We start from the raw sequence: 17440 nt of genomic DNA, 5'->3' as shown, positions 1-17440 counted from the left end.
TTGATAACCAGATAGAGGAACAAGACTTAAGGCTGAGCTCCTTTATACGGTTATGGAACTTTGAGGTGACTTACAATATCCCTATCATTTACGCAAGGGGGTACTTTATCCCTTATAATGCATGGCCATACCATCACATTACCTGCAAGCCACTTAATACCTTGGTATGTAGCTTTTTCACATGAAAGAGCGAGCATGTTTGCACACATAAAGAATACAAATCATACCTCTAGTGCAAAATTAAACATACTGCCATATATTTGTAGCAAAAAGATATTAGAAACAGTTCAACGCAAGTGATTTTTTTTTTTTGAAAAAGCTGCAGTAGCTCAGATAGCGTAGAAACATTCACACACGTTCTAGCTTTTTTCTATCTAAGGAGTGCAAAAAATAAACATATGCTTTCTTCTTGTCACTGTGAGCTATTAAAACAGAGCAGAGAAAAGAAAAGCAATGTTCAGTTTTAGTTGCTAAACAGTTGGTTTGACTTCTTTTCATTAAAATCGGTCAACTTGGTGCGAAAATGAGTGACTGTCATTTATACAGCAATTGTAGAATCCCATGTATTAAATATTGATTACAAGATGCATATTTAAGTGTCTTAAAAACTGCCACATCTTTTCCTGATTCCTTTGCCATGGGTGACTTTCAAGTTGGTCTGAGACCCCTTTGAGTGTAAATGAGTCGCCTCTTTCGTTTCTCTCATAGAAAACACGGAGCTTCTTAGTTTGTGAAAGGTTCTGATGCTTTGCAAGTACTTCTGCTGATTATTACCTTTTCTCTTGAAAACAAGAATGTAGGCGGTGGGCAGTAGGTGGCAACATATTATGCCATAGCTCGAAGCCAAAATGGCCACCACCTGAACAGCAGGTAAATACACTCCGACCGTGTTGACGAAGTTTGGGATGAAAGCAATCCACACAAAGAGGTAGATGAGCATGCTGAAGGTAATAAAGCGGGCTTCGTTGTACTTGCCGGGGAGGTTCCTACCTCTGAAAGCAACAACAAAGCAAAGCAAGGCAAGGACAGCAATGTACCCTAGCATGACAGCAAAGGCCACAGGCGAACCTTCAGTGCACTGAAGCAAAATCACCCTGGGGAAAGCATAGATTTTCTTAAGCAAAGGCGGGCTGTAGAGGAGCCACATACTGCAAATCAGAATTTGAAGGGATGTGACAAAAAAAATAACAATTGCCGGCTGATAGGTGACCTTTAGGTTTGCTTGGAGTCTGTCAATCAATTCAAAAGCTAGGAGGATCCTGATGGATTTTAGCAGAACGCATGAAACACAAAGTGTGAAACTAATACCATATAGAGTCTGCCCTATCTGACAGAAATGGTCATTAGGTTCACCTATGAAGAACACCGTGCTTACAAAACTACTCAGAAGAGAGCCGGTCAATATGTATGAATAAACTCCACCCGCAGCCTTCACTGCTGGTGTATTCAAGTGGATCAGAAATAAAACTCCTATTGCCACCACTGTTAGAAAACCAAATGCAGCAAAAGCTGTCAAGGCAATGGCGAAGGGGTCTTTCCATTGGAGGAAGCTTTTCGTTCTGTTTATGCAGTCAGACTGCTCCCTGTTGGGCCATGTGTCTAGTGAGCATGGTTTGCACTCCCTCATATCTGAAAAACAAAAGACTACGTTAGACTGTGATATTGCTGCAACCAAGCCATGTTAACATCAACATTATTACAAATTATTACAATAAATACACTTTTCTTATTTCAACCGGATTTTAGCATTTTGCCTATTATTAATGAGGCAACAATTCAGTTAAAAAAAAGATAGCAGAAAAATAAAACAAAAGTCAACTTGACTTAAGTACAAATGAAATGTCATTTTACTGAAAAATCCAACTTCAATTGCAAATAACACAATTTTTTTATTTGTTTTGATGTATATATTCATGTATACCCTGACCAGAGAAAGCAAGGCACCATTTTGATAATCTAATTAAATTATTGTTACACATTTGCACAATTTTTAAGGCAAAAATGCAAAACATTATTATCAACAAAACGTAAGAAAAAAACCTGGAAATTTTAATTGGATTTGTGTTTAGTCCTCCAAAGTACGCCATCATCGTCCACCATAAAAATAATACCACAAAGTATACGATTTTTTCTAACTACTGACCAAACACCAGGATTCCCTTTCCCAGCAAGATGATGGGAAGGAAGGTAAAGTGACAAGTCCAAGACAATGTTGAACTAAATAATGTTTTCTATGTCCATAAGTATGGGTTAGGAACCTGAATCAAACAATGAGGGAGGTTCTTCTTTCCTCAGATGAAAATTAGAAGGCAGTTCTTATACTCCTAAACCTCTTTGTGTCCTACAACAGTGGCATTCTTATACTACAGCTAAGAAGCTGTAACATAGGGCAGGTATATCTGGGCCAGCTTTTTCATGAATAATTTCTTTTCTTTTAAACCATAGCCAAAAATCAGGATTAGGTCAGCCGAGTCATCCACAGGCACGGTGTCCTTCTGTATCTGTAAGATTAATCCCTCTCTTGCTGATTGTTTATTATCTACATATGTCCCCTGTCACAGATACTCAAACACCACCAGGAGAATCTCTAAATAAATATATGTCGATGATATTCAAATTCACTCCTGTATAGACAACCAACCATATAATCCACCAACATCATTTTGTGCTGGGAACAGGTACTTTACTAGAAGAACTGCCACTGCATGACAAAAGTGAAAACTGAGATTCTTGTAATGCAGAAAATTGAGTCTATCACAATACAATTTGAAAGACCCCATGACCTAGAGATGCTTTTTGATTCAGAATTTGTATTCACCTCCTTACTTGGGAAAACTTTTCACTACTTCAAACTAACCATTCAGTGCAGTGGACAAGAGAAATGTTTAAGGTAAGCCTGGACCACTAGTTACAGCACTGGCATCTACACTGATATCCCCATGAAAGTCAGTGCCATGCTCCAAAAACTACACAACTAGTAAGCCAGACTGTGCATCAAACTCCATAAATGTGACCATATCAAGCCCACCCCGATTGCTGTCTGATATCCTTAGTTAAAAGTCAAGATCAAGGCCCATGTTTTATTTGATGTATTGCAAGGCTACCAATGTCTTATATTCTGGGCTCGTACAATGAGTAACAAGCCTCCCATTTTTCTCCAAGTCCAGCTTACTTGCTGGGAAAACGCTACCTTGTTTTGTGACTACCGATCTCTTTTACACCATAGGGATAATACCAACATTGTCATTATTCATATATGTGTATTTCTATTCAACTTGAGATTTTCAGTAGGAGGGAAGGCGTTGTTTTATGCTCTATATTCATGAAAAGGGCAGATGGTATATTTAAATGGTATACCGTGGCATAAAAGATTTAAAAGGTAAGCAATAAGGAGTGGGCTTACTGGTCTGCAATAGGATTGAGGGCTTATGTTTGGGATTAGAAGGGCACTTCAGTGATGCTGGACTGCATTTCAGGGACTTGGGTGTGATCTCAGACTCCGAATCAGCACTAATAAAAAGTAATTTTAAATCTCCTTCTGGCTTTTCTACTCAAATTTCTGCCCCACTACTCTTTCCATAGTTGCAGAATGAGAACAAATTTATTTTCAACACTGAAGTTCAGCTCCTCTCACCCTGGTGCACTGATGTCAATTGACATGGCCTCTGGTGCTTGGGACTCATCCAAATCTATTACATAGGCAAAGTGCAGAATGTTCTGAGTAGTGCAATGGGAGCAGGGTTGGCTTTGGGGTGGTGCGACTACTGTGGCTGGTGCAACTGCACCTGCCGATGATCTTGGGGGTGGGGGGGAGCACTGTGTGTAGAAATACCTTATGCATTTGAAATCACCTGCTGAACAATTCTTGTGGTGCCAGCAGTTTCCAGCCAACAGTAAAAATGTAAAAACAGTAAAAATGTCAAAATCTGTGTTGTCTCTAGTGTCAGTCTTGACTCATCATAAAGTAGCACATGTGGTTCATATTATTACTGAAAAGAACGTGTATGATGCAGATAACAGGACTGTATTTAATGTGGATAGTGCAGTGGGTTACTGATTTTGTCACAAACATCATTTTGTAACTTGTAGTTTATGAGTTACAATTAAGGATGGGCAGAATTTACAGAGTTTCACTGCATTGAATTCTGCAGAGTTAAATAAAAATTCAGCAAGATTCAGTGGAGTTCTCTGAGCAGGCAGAAATCTGCATGTTGCGCTGCTCATGTTGATTATTAGTACCAGGAGCTTGTTCCGCACTGTAAAATCAACACGAATTGCACCACACTGCACACTAGAGGGTGCTACTTCTTTTTGCCCCTCGAGTAGATTTTCTATTTGTGTGGCATACTTCTGAACCTGAATGGACTTGACCTGCCATGACCGCCCGCGTTGAGATATCTCGCCTGTAGGCCTTCTACCGCCCGAAAATCAAGCTAGGGGTTGAAAAGTTTCACTCGCACTCACCAGCGATGGTGAACCGTGTGTGAGAAGAATTCGGACACGCAGAACATGGAGTTGGCAAACTCCTAGAGCTCCACCAGCAGAGCAGCATTATTTGCCCACCCCTGGTTATAATCCTAATGCATTCTCTGGTACCAGTTCAACCTTTTACTTACAGGAATGGATTTTAACTTCATGCTATTGCCACCATATATGAAAGGAAGCTAAATTAAATCAAAGATATCACCAACATAATTTACAGTTTAAGTTCAGTCAATGATGAGAATGATAAGATAGTTTTAAGTGGTTTATTCTCCTTAAGAGATTAGCAAATTATTTTTATTTATCTTTTTATTCGATTAGTAAATCAGATAATCTGTTAGAGTCATCAATAATGTAAAATAACAAGTCTGCTCCATAAAGCAATTAAACCCTATTTTATCTAAAAATAACCTACCCTAACATAACCCATTAAAGAGTTCCTAGAAAAGAGGAAGTTCAAAATTGAGTAGTCGAACTCCCCAAAAATAGTGTTTCTTGAAACTCAGCCGAGTCTCATTTCACCAAAGACATTAGCAAACAGTTGCAGTAGCAAACCCTACAGAAATAAATCTCTATCAGGAAAATAGGGAAACATTACAGCAGTAGCTGGTCCACTCAGGGCAAAACGGATAAAGAAATTGTCACCTACAAAGTATCAGGCAACAGCAATCACCATCAGCAGTAGCTCACAGCATATAGCTCTGGGTGCAAAGAAGTGGCAAAATGGAAGTGGCTCATGGAATAGTAGCAGAATGGTGCTAACTTACTGAAACATGAACTAATATAAAGGGATGAGAACATGCTAACAACAAAGTTGTATATCTGGTTGTTCCCATCCAATGAGAAGACATCTTCCAACAGTGAGCAGCTTCATTGTTCATTCTTCCTTTCCCATGGCAAACACATGGAGTTCACTATCCACTATTGATTTGTAACTTACAGTACTAAACATTTGTATAACTGGGAACGTCTAACCTTGGCTGCCAGGGAAGACTATTGCAGTGTCTATTCTATCATTTATTCAATGTTCACTGAAGAACAATGAACTACACTAATGACAGAAACATTTGCTTGCAAATCTCCAGTTAGGTAATGGCATTCACATTTCTTATTAGCATATATATATTATTAAATACGCAAATCCCTATTCAGCATTATATGAACATGTGATAAAGTAGGACGTTTAGCTTAGTTCATCTAGAATATGTAGCTTAAGGAATACATTTTATAAACTTGGCACATTCTCCAGTTATGACAAAATCTAAGCAAGTCACATTCAGGTCAAGCTATTAAATACATTTTTGCATGGTTCAGCATTTCCTAAAAACATCTATTTGTTAAAGGAAAAATCTAGTTGAGGCCTACCAGTAAAAATGAATGCCTGGTGCACTTTGCACAATTCGTCTACGTGTAATTTAAAAATGTGTTTTTAATGTTTATACCTAACGCAAATTAGCATTGTCGGTAATTAATTTTATATCCAGATTTTCTACTTCGATAATCACAGTGACCTATCAACTGTGATCAAAGAGCTACATGCAAACTGCATGTTATAGGTTAGAATCCTAAGTTCTTATCAGTAAAACCGACCCAACCAGTATACTAAGTTTGTGCTTCTCCAGACCAAACACTCTTAAAATATGCTGCCTACTAGTATGGATGATATATGATTCCTACATCATGTAACCCTTATTGTCTTATGTAACATTTCCTATAGACTGATATACACACGTAAGATTCTCTGTATCTTTATGATGTGTGTGATGTAAAGTGCTCCTACACCCTACACTGGTATGAGTAGCACTATAAAACAAATAAAATGCATGTGAAAGAGTGGCTATGGAGAGGTGAGTAATCAAAAGCGGCCAGGTCCCTGGCGGTGACCTGGACTCATACGTGCACAGCAGGGGGGTTAAATACTAACTGGGTAAAAGTTTTTACCATAAATTACACAATAAATCAAAGATTTTTCCTACTATATTCAACATACAATTTAATACTCATTGCATGGTTCATTAATACATTGAAACTTCACAAGATTGAATTGATCACAATTCGGCAAATCTTTTTACAATATACGTTGCATTGTTGAAAAACAATTAAAAATCACAAAGATAACCCAGCCCAATGCATTTCGGGACTACCTGTCCCTTCGTCAGGGGCGAACCTGCAAAAATGTATATGACATTAAAATAATTTTCGATGTACAATGATAGAGCCATCATAATCATTAAAACAACTCAATCATTATAAGCAAACATTGACCATATCATTTACATAATGTAAACATGCCCAATCATATTACACATGCCAAAAGCCCTGTATCCATGCAAGAAATCATGCAAGCGATATCCAAACCGTGTACATTACTGAGTGATGTGACAGACAGAATAGATACAAGACTGCATCCCAAGCCTATTTGGTGATTCAGCCAGAAAACTGTGAAGTGTGCGTGCCTGAATGCAACAAACTTACTGATAAAATCTCAAATATCCACAATGGATTAAATAATTCCTATGGACACAATGACACAAATGTCTCAAAACTACGTTCACCAAATGAAGCGGTGTGTGATTGCCCACTAACTTCCCTGATTCCTACCTTAGCGGTAGACCTCAAATGAGGCTTCCCAACGGTTAGCTTGCGGTCACATTTTGAGCTGCAGACTGTGACAAAGTAAATGCTCATGTTAGTGTGAACTATTCATAAGTGAATCAAAAACCGCCAAGCCACTTTCACTAAGTCCTTACCAAAAGAAGTATCGTGTTCCTCACAAAGTCGACTGTAATCCTCTGGACGACTCTACTCTCTGTATAACACACATAACTCTATCAACACTGAGTCCTAATCAATACTATCAATCTGACTGCATGCTAACAGTTTTACTACATATCTTACCTGAACTAGGTATCCGTACTCCCTCGATAAATTTCCACACTGCTCTGCAAAAACGTGGTGCCGGCAAGTTCAGCAAGAATCTAAAATATGGCGTCCTTCTTTTACCTATGTGTTCTCTCGCGAGAAATCGCCAGAACGTAAGCTCCATATTGGACTGGACAATTCAAAAAGTGTTAAATTGAATTGTGTTCCATGTATTCAAGCACTTTGTGATTAAAATCTATTCGAGTACGGTGACCAAAATATGCTGGTGCTCACTGGTTCACATTACGTCGCACCTATTTGTTTTTTATTATGCTGAAACTCATCTCTGAGCAGTAGTACTCACATAGGGTGACATTCAAATAGTCGGCGCCATGATGGAATGGGCGAGCCCGGAGTGATCAGTCATTCAACTCAATCACATCGATACTGAACTTCTGGCATGTTTACAAACTTCACTAAATGTACATAAATGCGAACATTCATGGAAACAAATCGCTGTGTCGCTCTGAAGTTGCAAAAAAGCTATTAGTCACAAATGAACCTTAATATCAAAAGAACTATTTATACATTCAATGTTAACATCATCACTTAAAAACCAATTCTAACCCGATAAACTGTGTTCTGGTAAATCCTTGAGTATTCTGAGCTTCACATTTAGTTCAAATGTAAACTGCAGCCACTTTATGCTCTGTTGCAGATGAACACCTAGGTATCCACTAGATAATGAAAATGATAACGTTATGTGCATGGATGCAGGGCATGATGTGTGGCTTTCACGAATAGATGATGAATGTGATAATGTTATGTGCATGGATGCGGAACGTAATGTGTGGCTTTCATAAAAAGCATGACATATCCAATTTGTCATTTAACCCTAGCGGCATCAAGGTGTTCAATTTTTTCATCCAATAAATTTCCCTTTGTAAAAGCAATTTGGAATTATCTATGCCTTCACGAGGAGGTATGTGCTCAAGAATTTGAAATTCTATTTGCGCGATAGTGTGACAAGCTTCTTCCCAGTGAAGGGCTAAACTTAAGGTGGTGCTTTTGTTTCTGATCCGGCTCTTATGTTCTGTCAGGCGAGTCTTCTTTTTTCTGTCGGTCTTCCCAATATATAATAGGCCACATGGACATATAATATAATAGACTATACGTGTAGAATTGCAATTGAACGCTTGTTTTATCTTGATTTGTTCTCCAGTTCTGGGGTGTAACAGTATGTCACCAACAATGGCATTATTACAATGGATGCAGTTGCCGCATTTAGTCGTTTCAGACTTTGTATCTTTAATTTTGACCTTTTTACTTGATAGCATCTCTTTAAGATTATGTTCTCTCGTAAACGCAAACAGTGGTTTGTCACCGAATAGACCATTGAATTCTGGTTCCTCTTTCAGTAGTTCCCGGTGTTTGTGAATGATTTGTTTAATTTCAGTCGAAACTGTCAAAAATTTAGAAACAAACACGATTCTATTGGTAGTTTTTTTAGGGTGCTTCAGAAGGAGGTCTGTTATTCTGCACAAAATGGAGTGCTGTAACTGTGATTCCAATAATGCTTCTGGGTATCCTCTTTCCACATAATTTTTCTTTTGAATCTCCATGGTTTCTAAGCTGGTGCTGGTGTTTGTGGTAATGCATTGGATCCTCAAACATTGTGAATAAGGGAGATTCTTGATGAGTGATGGCGGATGGTAACTCGAAAATTGAAGAGCATTATTTCGATCAGTTTCTATTTTGTATACCCTCGTAGTAATTGAATTCAAATCTATTTCAATCCATGTGTCTAGGAAGACATTTCCACTCTTCCTGATGGTATTAGTGAATTGGATTCTCGCATCTATGGAATTCAGGGCTCTGATATTCTCTATTAGCATTTCTTCCGTGTTCTTCCAAATCAAGAAGATGTCATCGATGAAACGTCTAAAAAATACCAAACCTTCCTTCCACATGTTGTTGTTCAAAATATGATCGAATACAAATTTCGCCATAAAAGTATTGGCGTAAGCTGGGGCTCCTGGAAAGCCTATCGAAGTACCATACAATTGTAATGGTTCCAGTCAAAATAGCTGTTGTGTAGACAGAACTCGAGGAGTTCAATCACAAAACAGCTCTGATCGTCTTTAGTCGTTTGTTTCAGTAATATCCATTCAGCAGCTTCAATGCCAAGTGCATGGGGTATGGAAGTATATAATGAAATCAAGTCAATAGTACACAGTAACCAATTTCCGCGTACTTCCTCTGATAATGATTGGATACTCCGTAGAAAATCGTTCGTATCTTCCATGTATGTATCCCAATTTTTCACGAATGGTTGCAGATGTGCGCCAATGAATATTTCAGGAGTTTCGAAAATAGATCCACAACCGGAGACTATCGGCTTACAGGGTGGATCTGTCATACTCTTGTGCACCTTGGGGAGCATATAAAGTTTGGGATGTCTAGGAAAATGAGTAGTTAAAAATTGTTTTGTTGTTTCATCAATCCTTAATAAATCAACAGCTCTTTTTAAGGTGTTGGCCACTGGTAGGCAGAAATGTGCTTGAAAAATGAGAGTGTGGATTATGCACACCTATTTAAGCTAGAATTAATGCTGCAAACTGTATTGCATACAACGTCTGACCAATGTCTGCCTGACATGTGTGAAGTAATCAAAAGCGGCCAGGTCACTGGCTGGCGACCTGGACTCATACGTGCACAGCAGGGGGGTTAAATACTAGCTGGGTAAACGTTTTTACCATAAATTACACAATAAATCAAAGATTTTTCTACTATATTTAACATATAATTTAATACTCATTGCATGGTTCATGAATACATTTAAACTTCACAAGATTGAATTGATCACAATTCAGCAAATCTTTTTAAAATATACCTTGCATTGTTGAAAAACAATAAAAAATCACAAAGAAAATCCAGCCCAATGCATTTCAGGACTACCTGTCCCTACGTCAGGGGCAAACCTGCAAAAATGTATATGACAGTAAAATCATTTTCGATGCACAATGATAGAGCCATCATCATCATTAAAACAACGTAATCATTATAAGTGCTGAGAACAGTGACTATTTATATCATTTACATAAGGCACTATTGGATGGTGATAGTAAGGGAATCCATGATCAATTAGTTCATTTGGGGGGACGCCAAAAAAGATTCTTGCCCCGGGGGCCACCAAGGGTAAGGCCAACCCTGTATGGGAGAGGAGCACCAGTATCTGCTTCCATGACTCCTCCCCAGCTTCCTGGTATCTAGAAACTTTTCCGGCTCAACTAGTACTGTTCAATGTGCTGCTATTTGGTTTTTAGGGTTTCTGATTGTAGGAATGTGGAATCTGACTGCATGGTTACCCCCACTTTTTTCCTGGTGTTTTGATGGTTATTGACTAGTCTGACTGGGATCCTGCTAATCAGGACCCCAGTTTATCTGCTTTCTCACTAAATTGGATGTGTATGTACTTTAGGTACACTACAGATTGGATTCTGGGGTACCCTTATCAGTCGCTTGTATATGGTACACCATGTACCCAGGGCATAGGTACTCCAGAGGCCTCCCAGGGGCTGCAGCATGTATTATGCCACCCCTGAGAGACCATTCAAAATGGCACCACAGGTCTGCTACTGCAGCCTGTGTAAGGTGGTGCATGCACCACTTACTTAGATATAGGTTCACTATATCTATTCTAATTCACTGCACATATAAACCTATCAGTCACCCAAAGGGCAGGCCTTATCAATCCTGAAGGCAGGGTGCCTGGTTTTATGTGACAGGGTGCCTCTGCATGAGCAGAGCCCCTCTGCAGCCTTCATGACCTATTGTCGGGGTTGTTTGTGATGCAGCCAACCATATATATTTAAGTGCATTATAACCTCGCGGTAAATGCTAACTTTAAAACGGCTGCTTAGAAACATGTTGTGTTTGGTGTCAAACATCTTGGAATCATACCTCCTCACCAGTAACTGGCGGGGGAGGAGGGACTTATGTGAAACACCGGTATACCCGGTACCAGCTGTCTCGACCTGGGCATCACAAAATGGATGCTGCCAGCCACAGACACGAGTCTGCCCTCCTGCTGCTGAGCTGAGTTCGAGCAGGGGAAGGCTTAACAATAGGTTTCCTGTCACAGGGAGGTGTAACCACCTCCCAGACAGGATTTAGTGTATTGGGGCTGGGTGGGTGCACTCTGAGAGTGTCTGAAAGTCTGCACTGGGGGCACATTTGGTGTCCTTGTGCATAGTCCAGCTCAAACTGGTTGCAGGATCAATTTGCTCCTTCTGTGGCGTGAAACTGGACAAAGGACAAGGGTGTAGCCACCCTTCTGTCCTGACCTCCCATAGGTGGATCCCCAGAGTTTGTCCAACCCCTTCCTTGGGTATAAAGTAGGAACCCTGGCTACAGGACTTTGGATTTTACCTGGACTAAACTCTGCAAGCAGAAACCAAGTACTTCACTGATCTACACTTTGCTGGACGACAGAAGAAACTCCCTTGGAGTAAAGGAGTTACTCCCCTGCAGAGCAGGCACCTTAATGCATCTGACCGGTTTGCATCACCCGAGCTCCTGAGGATTCCGAAGATTTCTGCAACACAGGAGGTGGGTTCCCGATCGTCCCTGAGGTTGATCTGACCTCTCAGCAATTCTGAGACCAGTATCCCTCGTGGGGACCGTGCAACCCGAACCCCTGTGCCCTGTGTACTTTTGCAGCAGCATATGTTTTTTGGCGATCCCTGAGGCTGTGCTTTGGGCTACATGTAATTCTGACCCAGAGCAGTATTTCCAATGAAGATATCTGGCCTACACTCCACGAGTGTTCCGTGGGCTGGTATTTTGTGATTCAGCTCGAGGTCCCTTCGCAATCCCTGCTCCATTGGTCTGTGGGTCCCTGTGAAGGTAACTTTGACTTTCCTTGGGCTTCCCTGGTTGCTCCAGACATGCCCTGACTCTCCATCGCTTCAAGAGTCCCCAGAACCTTGCTGTTCCTCACCGTAACTTGTTTCCTCTGCTTGCGTGGGTTGCAGTTGCCAAGGCTTGTAGGTGTTCAATCCAGACACTGACCCCCCAGCACTTGACATCCATCATGGGACAGCTCACCTCCAGACTGTGGTCATCGTCGACATCTCCTGATCCCCGTGGCTGCAGAGTCAAGCATCCTATCTTCTCACCTGAAGCACCCGACATCGGTGGGCATTCGTCTACCGAGCCCCTGGTCACCCTGAAGTGACCCAGACTCTGTCGCCTCTGCTCTCAGGTTCTTCACACCTCAGAACCAGGCTTGGATTCCACCCGACACTTTTCATCTTCCCGGCAGCAGCACTTTCTCGCATCACGCCATTGAAAACTACGAAGGTTTCCAACACCACTTGACCCCTATGCACCCGGCTCCCCTGGGATAGGTAACGTGGGTACCTCGGTACTCACAAGGGTGCTGGCCTTAGAACCTTCTATGTTCCAAAGGGTTTGCTTGAAGTTCTCTCTGAAGGGTCCTTAAACTGTAAATTTCCAAGCGTGACTTTCCCATAGAGTTGTATCCGGCTTGCGTATGTGTACTCACACTGCACCCGTCCTCCGTGGGTCTCCTGTGTCACTGCTTTGGGTGGTTCTTTGGGGGTCCCAGTGACTCTACGTGCTCTAGGCACTGTGTCAAGTGAAGTTGCTGTTGTTATACCATTTTTTTAGTATATGGTTTGGTCTTTCCCTGGAGCCTGTTGTGTATTGTGCTATTTACTATCTGTATATTGATTCAGTATTGTGTATCTTGTGCTCTAATCTCCTAAAGAGGTTAGTAGAGAGTGTTTATTGAAAAATACATATATTTTACATAACACTTGTGTGGTTCTCCTTTCATTTGGTCATTCAGGAGGTTCTGATCTGGTAAAACAAGCTGCTTTACATTCCTTCGAGACTTAGCCTGAAGGCTGCTGTCCACAGCTACCACTAGGATAGCTCTCTATAAAGGTTGTCTTTAACCTAATCATCAATAAGGGTTGTTTGGACTGGGACAAGGTGCCTACTTTAATTAGTGGACAGCATCTACCAGGCAAACTTCCCACACTGATAATTAATTTGTAATGACTATGAATATTGTTGGTAGACTGAATCAAACGAGTGTAGTCTGAATTCCTCGATTCAGATAATTTTAATGTCTACTCGATTCTTATTGCTATGCTAAATGTAAGCCTGTTTACCTACTTCTTAATTGTAATTTTTTTTAATTGTACTAAATATGGTTTTAATTAACCGAAATAAATTCACTACTTCTGTTACTGTCTGCTTTCGGTGCTCCTCCCCTAGTTTCTTCGTATCTAGAAAATGTACTTTGAAAACATGTTCTTGGAACAAAATAATCACTTTATCAACATTTGATCAACTTCAAGAGTGACATGACTGGAAGTAAGTCTGTCATCTAAGCTGGGAAAATATAGTTTAAATATCTAAAAGCGACCATCAAGAAAAATAATAATCATTATTAAAACTAATATGATTCATTTTAAAAGCTAGTAAATTATATATTTATGAAATGCACACTCACCAAAGTCTTCAGTGTAGTGTCCCTCTACGCAACGACTGCAGTTGTAGCAACAGCTGATCTGTGAATGAAGTTTGTAATGTCCAGGCGTGCAGCGTTGTGAGCAATTCAGATTGGGAACCTGCAGGATTATAATAATGCAAAAATCAAAAGCTTTCCTGGAGACTGGCAGTATATGGATTCATAAAACATGAAGATCTCAAGGTTCAGAAATATTTCTCATTAATTCATGTAATTTAGGCATGTCAAATTTTGATATGCAGCTGTTTCCCATACCGTACAAGCAGGGCTTCATTTATGCTAACTGTAATATGTAATCTCTACAGGCACTTTTTAGGAGGGGGGCTTGGAAATTATTTTGTTTCATCATTGGCTTCAGTGGCATTGCAAGGGAGGGGGGCGAATGCGTTTTGGGGGTGGGAGACTCCCTCCCCTGCTCTTACCTGCAGCATTGCCAGCACCCCCCGCTCTTCCACATGCCGGCTCTGGTATCGCCATTACCCTGCCACCCCCCGTTGTCACATACGGCTACAGCAGGGACCGCCACGGTGCAAATAGTCTAGCTACGCCACTGATTGAACTCTACAGCTCCTTGACCATCTGGCTTCTATACATCTATGGTTTAGTTTTCCTGCGACACAACATTTAATTTCATGCATAAACGTAACTTTGTCTTCTCTTCATTCAATTTGTCCTCAAGGTTGAATTCAACTGCCAAGATGTATACAAACCTGCAAAAACATTTAGCGAAAGGGCGACATAAAGTTTAGCAACATTTTTTAGTCAGTAGTTTCTTATTTCTTACCTGACACAAATTATTCATAGTAAACTGTGAGTTAACAAATAGGCAATAAATAAAATGATCAATTGGAATACAGAGGAGTATCAAAGTAAAAGTGTCAGTACCAATGTTATCATGGTGAGAGGGTTCACTACCATATAAAACTTTCCTTTGGACATAGCTTCTTTTTACAATTAAAAGATGGATTCACCTTTTGTTGGAGCAATACTTCTGTCATGAAATGTTGTGAATCATTGTATTCCACTATTGATGATAGGAAGTAGAGTCGTAATGAAGCCACCCCAAGTAGCAATCTTCCCAGCTTTAGACAGTGAACAAAGAAATAACTTGAACCCACGTTGGGATCACGTTTTGGTGGTCTGTCAGAGCAGAATCAATCAGCAGAGAAGAGTGTATCAGTGAGCTTTGACATATATCATTAATCTTTATAAAGATATGTGCACAGAAATGTAATCTATCTGGGTAACTGGCTAACGTGTACCTCAGCCGCACCATTTTCACTACATCAAGTACGTACTAAAAAAATATATTAATTCATATTCACATAAGCCAGATAAGGTATAATATAAGCAGGTATAAAATCAATACTGCTGCAATTAGAAAGTGGCCAGGTAAAGGTGTCTGAACCTGCCCAGAAATGTCTCAGCCTGGCTTGAAGGAGAGGCGGAATCCTCACTCTAGTCTACACTTCATTTTGTGGACCAGTTGGAGAGATCATTAGAGAAATTGTCATACTGAATCATTTTAACCATAGAGTGAACTCATATTTCTGCGATATTAAAGAAATGTGGACACTTTGGTGCAGTTTAAGAGATTATGCTAAATTGAGCTTTTGTGAAAGTTATGAGAACTCTCACCCTGAAAGAAGATAGGACACCAAGCATGGGCTGCGTCTTTAATCTAACACTTAAACAATATTTAAATCAATATATTTAAATTAGATCTTTCTGTTTGGCTGAATAAACAGCAGGGAAATACCTTCTAATGTTTTCCCTTGTAGTCAGAGTGTATGCCTTGTGCTGTTCACCTGATAATTGAGGTCCAATAGAGACCCCCTGGACACTGTGGCATGGATTAGGAAATTTAGTAGCACAAAAAAGGAAATTTGGGGTACACTGTTGTTTTTGTGGCATTTTATGGCCCCTTCTTTTAGCGCCATGCAGTAGTTATGCAAACTTTTATCTTATGATTTAAAATTGAACTAACAAAGCATTTCGGTGGCAGATATCTAGATAGTCTCCAATGTAAATAGCTGCCAAATGCCTCCAGAATGCTTCATGTGGTAGTGATGGAGCAAGGACTCGTAGAAAAGAGACTTGCTTGGAAGCAATCCTCTCATTTAACTTCTAACCTTGTATTAACTATGCATTGTGTAAATTAATACGCACCACATTTGACATAAAAGAAAGAGAAGCTTTCCTACATGAAACTTGAGCGTAATTCTAAAATGCCCGCTAACAGGGAATCTTTATTGCTCATGCGTCAACTGCATCTATGCAGTATGACGAGCTGTCGCTTGGGGGGAAATTCTTGTGCCTGTGCAGACACTAATACAATGGCTGCTAGAAAGCTAAAATAATTGGCATCTGCCCTGCTGAAACTAAACCAAGCTGTTTTACTAATTCTAATGCGGGAAAAGCATTTATAAGTAAATGGGATTAGAGTAGAGATAGGTGGTATACAGTGAAACCGTTTTATTTTAAAATTAATATTTCTCTTTTTGACTTTCTTATTAATATGTATTTGGACCTCTTGTACGAATCTGGAGTCTGTAATCCACCTGAACTCCGCACATGCGTGGTGTGAGTGAGCCTGAAGAAGTGATGTGACTCTTGAACACAGTCCAAGGGCGCAAAGGATACATACCCTGGGAACCAGCCCAGAGTCCTCTGAAATGAATGGGAACACATGAGAATTATACTTTTGTGTCTAATAAGATGTGAATACGGGTGGGAATAAAGATTTATGAATAAAAATTAAGGGGTGGGATCTTTGAACAATAGACGGAAAGACTAAATTGAAAAATAAGCATGGTGTGATGATCATCCCCCCTTGCCGGTCCAATCAGAGTTAGTAATTTTGTGATATTGAAACATTGACGGGTGGTATCTGAATACCAAAGATTATAATTGAGGTCGTTTTTAGTTAGTTAGTCAGACGGAGATTTGTGGTATGCTGCAGAGCTCGGGATGCTGTTGGACTGATGAAGAATCGAATGCAGAACCATCTAACCTATAACTAATTTAGAGGAAGAATCTCGAGGAGGAAGAGAGTATCAGAGAGGGGGGCTATGCAAGTGTCGGTGTTAGAGAGGTCATCTATCCTGTCCTGATTCCTGTCCTGAAGGTTTTGTCGCCTGATCATTCCCGGGGGACCATTTCCAGTTCCTTGCCCAGGGGGTTGGTTTTCACACCATCCTAGGTAAATATATTTTCATGAATGTGCAGATGTGCTTTTCTCTCTATCTTCTCCTTTCTGAGCAACGTCATTGTTGAATTGATATATCTGTTTAATTGATTAATAATTGAATCATCCTTCCTGTGACTGAGACTGTACTGTACTTTGAAAGTGGTTCACATGAAATTAATTTAGATAAAGCCTTTAAAATGTTTCCCGAGTCTGTGGTCATTTTATTGCAAAGATAATTAATTTATGTCATTTCACCATCAACTAGTTCAACTAATGGTCCATTGACCAGAGAAAATAACTTTTTGATCAGTGAAAGATTAGTTAGGAATGATCGGTAACTA

The 17440-nt window shown here is 40.0% G+C and overlaps 1 protein-coding gene across 1 annotated transcript in view; it reads right to left on the bottom strand.

The window, feature by feature from the left end:
* Positions 1 to 236: 236 nt before the first annotated feature.
* The window catches only part of LOC146817839 (G protein-coupled receptor family C group 6 member A-like), a 198070-nt gene continuing 180866 nt past the window's right edge, over positions 237 to 17440 (bottom strand). The window contains exons 5-6 of the mRNA XM_085611303.1: positions 13892 to 14009; positions 237 to 1629 (exon numbers count right to left, since the gene is read on the bottom strand). Of these exons, the coding sequence (XP_085467429.1) occupies positions 602 to 1629; positions 13892 to 14009 (1146 nt within the window). The 3' untranslated portion in view covers positions 237 to 601. The remainder of the gene's footprint in view (positions 1630 to 13891; positions 14010 to 17440) is intronic.

Source organism: Triturus cristatus, chromosome 6 (genome assembly GCF_964204655.1).
Source record: "Triturus cristatus chromosome 6, aTriCri1.1, whole genome shotgun sequence".
Lineage (NCBI taxonomy): Eukaryota > Metazoa > Chordata > Amphibia > Caudata > Salamandridae > Triturus > Triturus cristatus.
The sequence above is the reverse complement of the archived record's forward strand: the minus strand, read 5'-3'. Positions and strand labels throughout refer to the sequence as shown.